The 5,000-nt window shown below is 50.6% G+C and overlaps 1 protein-coding gene across 1 annotated transcript in view; it reads right to left on the minus strand.

The window, feature by feature from the left end:
* Positions 1–3,228: 3,228 nt before the first annotated feature.
* Positions 3,229–5,000, minus strand: part of diras1a (DIRAS family, GTP-binding RAS-like 1a) — a 3,595-nt gene continuing 1,823 nt past the window's right edge. The window contains exons 2-4 of the mRNA XM_062395901.1: positions 4,220–4,397; positions 3,972–4,142; positions 3,229–3,835 (exon numbers count right to left, since the gene is read on the minus strand). Coding sequence (XP_062251885.1) covers positions 3,545–3,835; positions 3,972–4,142; positions 4,220–4,357 — 600 coding nt within the window. The 5' untranslated portion in view covers positions 4,358–4,397 and the 3' untranslated portion in view covers positions 3,229–3,544. The remainder of the gene's footprint in view (positions 3,836–3,971; positions 4,143–4,219; positions 4,398–5,000) is intronic.

Below are 5,000 nucleotides of genomic sequence, written 5' to 3' on the forward strand. Positions count from 1 at the left end.
ATGAAGATGATGAAGATGGGGAAGGTGGTGTAGATGGTGAAGATGTTGAAGATGATGAAGATGATGAAGTTGATGAAGATGATGAAGATGGTCAAGATGGTGAAGACGGTGAAGATGATGAAGATGGTGAAGATGGTGAAGATAATGAAGATAATGAAGATGATGAAGTTGATGAAGATGATGAAGATGGGGAAGGTGGTGTAGATGGTGAAGATGATGAAAATGGTGAAGATGATGAAGATGATGAAGATGATGAAGATGATGAAGATGGTGAAGATGGTGTAGATGATGAAGATGATGAAGATGATGAAGATTGTGAAGATGGTGTAGATGATGAAGATGATGAAGATGGTCAAGATTTAATGAGAGAATCCACCTGAAGGGGCGTGGTCACAGAGGCTCATGTTCCTCTGGTTTTCTGGACCACAGGTTTCTGACCTCCGGCTTGGTGGACGACCCGCTCTACCACAGCGCCTCAGTGCACGTGCTTATGACACCTGGTCTCAGATCAGAGGCCGTCGGCACTGAGGGACCCGTGACCGGTGAGTTTATCACCTCGTTCACACCAGAGCTCATCGTGTTCAGAGCACCAGAGGCTGAAGGATCCTCTTCATGGTTGTGTTGGTTCTCTGCAGGTTCATGGAGATACAGATGATGATTCATCCTCTGGGACCATGAGACATGTGAACCTGAGCAGACACACACACACACGCACACACACACACACACACACAGAGAGAGCGGTAGAATAATGTGAATCAGGATCAACTGGTTTCAGACTTTATGCACTGGAATGAAAGTGATGAGTCATGTTTGATTGAAATCATGACTCGTGTGATTTTACAGAAGTTATGAGTTGAGAGAGAGAGACGCTGAAGTGAGAGAGACAGGTGAGTCAGGTCTGATACTGTCTGTCTGTCTGTCTGTCTGTCTGTCTCTTGTGACTCATGCCCTCGTCTGGTTTCTACAGGCCCCTGCAGCTGATCTGTGAGGCTGCAGCTCCCCCTGGCGGTGAGCAGCAGCAGCAGCTCAGAGCTCGAGTGTTTGATGAGTCCCCACAACGTCAGTAATATCTGAAGCACACACTTCCTGACTCTGCGGTGACGCTGCACACCCGCCACCTCAGAGTCAGCTGATTGGCTGCTGCAGAGTTAGCCTGTGGACCAATCGGAGAGCTGAAATGCAGGGAAGAGATGGTTCCATCCATGTCAGAGAGCGTGTGTGTGACACAGACACACACACACACACACAAACTCCCTGAACTCAAAAACAGAAAACAGTTTCCACAGAAAATCTGCTCACACTGTATAATCATGACGGATGTATTTATGTTCTATATCTTATTGTTTATGATCTCTGCTCTTTCACATTCAGTTATTTCACGTTTGATTTAGTGTCTGTGAACTTGTTTTCCTGTCTTTGTGTCCCCTGCGTCTCATTGTCTCCTGAGCATGAACCTGGGTTCCTCTGTGTTTCTCTGGAGTTTGATCGTATCCGTGTCTTTAGATCCATCGTTGTGTTCCACACCTCTGTCTCATGAAGAAGATGTTTAAACCTTGCTCTCTGGTTTCAGGGTGTGAGGACAGGTTGGGGGGGGGGGGGGGGGGGGGGTCATTCTGTTCTTCACGGAGCTGAATGTCTTTGTAGACGTCGTTCAGTTGGATTTGAACGTTGGGCTTGTGGACACTTGATGACGTCACAGCAGCAGAATGGAGACATGTTGTCTCATCCCGTCTGAGGAGGAGGACGTGGTTCCTTCACTTGTTCTGCTGCAACGTGTTTGACCCCCGAAACTCTCCACCCCCCCCCCCTCCATCATAGTGGTGAGGGAATAAAGTAATCTATTGTAAGATGAACTATCCCTTTAAGTTAGTTTGTTGTACTACGAGTTAAAGACAAATCCTGCACGTTGTTGTTTGTGAGATAATTTAACTGAAAGATTCGGTGTCATCAGAGAAGTTTAGTGAACTTTGAGTTGTTATATAACTCCCATGTTCCAGCCTGCAGGGGGCGCAGCAGCTCTCTGTACGTGATATATTTTAGTGTTGTATAAGTGGAAACTGATTTGAAGTGTGTAACAGTGAACTGCAAAGACACATATTAACCAGTAGATGGCAGTAGAAGTGGTTCCTCAGAATAAGGCTTCCTGTGTAAACGAATCCAGATTCATGTGTTTATGGATTAGATTAGTTATTGTATCTAAAGAGGATTGTACAAGTGGTTTGACTCCTGAATCACATGAAGAGAAATTTAAAAGAACAATTCAAACCTAATTTCAGTCAGAAGATCGATGACGTTTTTGAAGAAATCCAATAACATGAATTTTAATTTAATGATAATTTAATAATCATTGAGTGGAATCTGCAGCGTTGTTTCTAGTTGGTTGTAAATAACAGATGCCGACATGTTGTTTGTTCTGGTTGGACGATCAGAACAAGGAGACGTCTCGTGTCCTCGGTGAGTCGGTGGAGGAGGGTAAGTTGAACGTGGGCGTGGTCTAATGACGTCTAATGATGAAAGTGATCAAAGACAAAGATACATGAAAGAAACACATGTGTCTGCAGTTGGCTGACGGGCCCCTGGTGGCTGACGGGCCCCTGGTGGCTGACGGGCCCCTGGTGGCTGACGGGCCCCCTGGTGGCTGATGGGCCCCCTGGTGGCTGACGGGACCCCTGGTGGCTGATGGGCCCCCTGGTGGCTGACGGGCCCCTGGTGGCTGACGGGCCCCCTGGTGGATGACGGGCACCTGGTGGCTGACGGGCCCCTGGTGGATGATGGGCCCCTGGTGGATGATGGGCCACCTGGTGGCTGACGGGCCCCTGGTGGATGACGGGCCCCTGGTGGCTGACGGGCCCCTGGTGGATGACTGCTCCCTGGTGGCTGACCGGCCCCCTGGTGGCTGACGGGCCCCTGGTGGCTGACCGGCCCCCTGGTGGCTGACCGGCCCCCTGGTGAATGATGGGCCCCTGGTGGATGATGGGCCCCCTGGTGTCTGACGGGCCCCTGGTGGCTGACGGGGCCCCTCGTGGCTGACGGGCCCCTGGTGGCTGACGGGCCACCTGGTGGATGACGGGCCCCCTGGTGGATGACGGGCCCCTGGTGGCTGACGGCCCCCTGGTGGCTGACGGGCCCCTCGTGGCTGACGGGGCCCTGGTGGCTGACGGGCCCCCTGGTGGATGACGGGCCAACACGTTAATTTATTGATTATTGATTTATTGACCGATCAGGACAGAACAAACACACCCTCCCCTCCCGTCAAACAGGACTTAGTGTTTTGACATTAGATCAGGTGAGTTACACTCAGGTAGAATGTTCCTTTATTACGGTGCCGCTAGAGGCAGGAGCTCAACATGTAAAACTATATTTTGGGGCCACAATCCCAGTTGAGAACCCCGGGAGAAATGTTCCAGTTCGATTCTTATCACTTTGTTCCTCTGGGCTTCAGTGCTGTGACACCAACGAAGAAGAAGAAGAAGAAGAAGAAGAAGAAGAAGAAGAAGAAGAAGAAGAAGAAGAGCTGTTGGGGGGGTCTCCTGCCGTCGCTCTACATGACGCTGCACTTCCCCTTCAGCTTGTCAGCTCGCTTCTGTTTCCCCGACCGTTTCCCATCGATGCTCAGACTCATGTCCCTCTTCTTCTCCAGCGTCAGCAGCTCCTGGAACAGTTCCTTCACGTTGGAGTTCATCTTGGCTGACGTCTCCATGAAGGCACACTTCCAGGCGGCGGCCTGAGCCTCGCCCTGCTTTATCTCCACCTCCCGCTGGGCCATCTCATCGCTCTTGTTGCCCACCAGCATGATGGGAATGGACTCCACGCTGCCCTTGATGGCCACGACCTGGAGACACAGAGTGACGACAGGTGGGAGTTAGAAGTCTGGAGCGATCTGACGGCGGTGGAGACACATCGCCTGAATAAAGATGAGCTGACGTCAGAGGAAATCAACTCAGAGTGAAAGAGCTGCAGGACCACACCTGCTGGTAGATCGGTTTCAGCTCCTCCAGTGATTGGCGGCTGGTGATGGCGTAGACCAGGATGAAGGCGTGGCCTTTGGAAATGGACAGGCGCTGCATGGCGGGAAACTGATGACTTCCTGTTGTGTCGGTGATCTGCAGCGTGCAGACGCTCTTATCACAGCTGATGACCTGAGAAGGATCCATCAGTTATCAAGAGGTTTGAACCACATCAAGAACACATCGATCAGGAGAGTCTGAGGAGCTACCTGTCTGTACGTGTCCTCCACAGTGGGAATGTAGGTGTCTCTGAAGGTGCCTTTAACAAATCGAAGGACCAGCGAGCTCTTCCCCACGCCACCGGCTCCAAACACCACCACCTGGTAGTCGTTACTCTGCTCAGGCATTCTGGGAGATGGAGTCCACCTGCTGCTCTGGAAGAATCACCTGAGAGGAGAGGAGACAGCTGAGCTACACTGAACAACGACCCTGAAGATTCGAGAACTCGAGGATGTTCTGATATTTGATATTAAGTTAAGCTCTTCAAATCAGGTGTGACTTAGAGAGAGGTGGATTCTGGGAGTTTTCTGTGCCTCATGTATAACACAGACAGTTTGAACCTGCAGCTTCTGAGCTGTGATCACGTCTTCACTGCAGAAGGAACCAGAGAGCTGAGAATCACACGTTGAGCTGAGAAAGGCTGACGTGTGAAAACCAGCGAGAGTCAGAGACAATGACTCAGAGAGACAGGAAGTGACGAGAGACAGGAAGTGACGACACGTTGTTGAGTGTGTGAGGGTTGATGAGAAAAGATCAGTTTTACTCCTGGTTTCACTAAAACACACAAGTCCGTCACGTGTTAGAAACCTCGTCCACACGTCCACTCGCTCACTGGGAAGCTTCCACACGTTGTCCTGCTGGTTCCTCACATGGACTCTGACATGCTACACACATGTAACCAGGAGGCTGCAGGAGAAGATCCAGAACATGTCCAGAGTCTCTGACTCACACATTAGTTCTCACATTCAGAACCTGCAGAACATGTGAGGA

Source organism: Platichthys flesus, chromosome 9 (assembly GCF_949316205.1).
Source record: "Platichthys flesus chromosome 9, fPlaFle2.1, whole genome shotgun sequence".
Lineage (NCBI taxonomy): Eukaryota > Metazoa > Chordata > Actinopteri > Pleuronectiformes > Pleuronectidae > Platichthys > Platichthys flesus.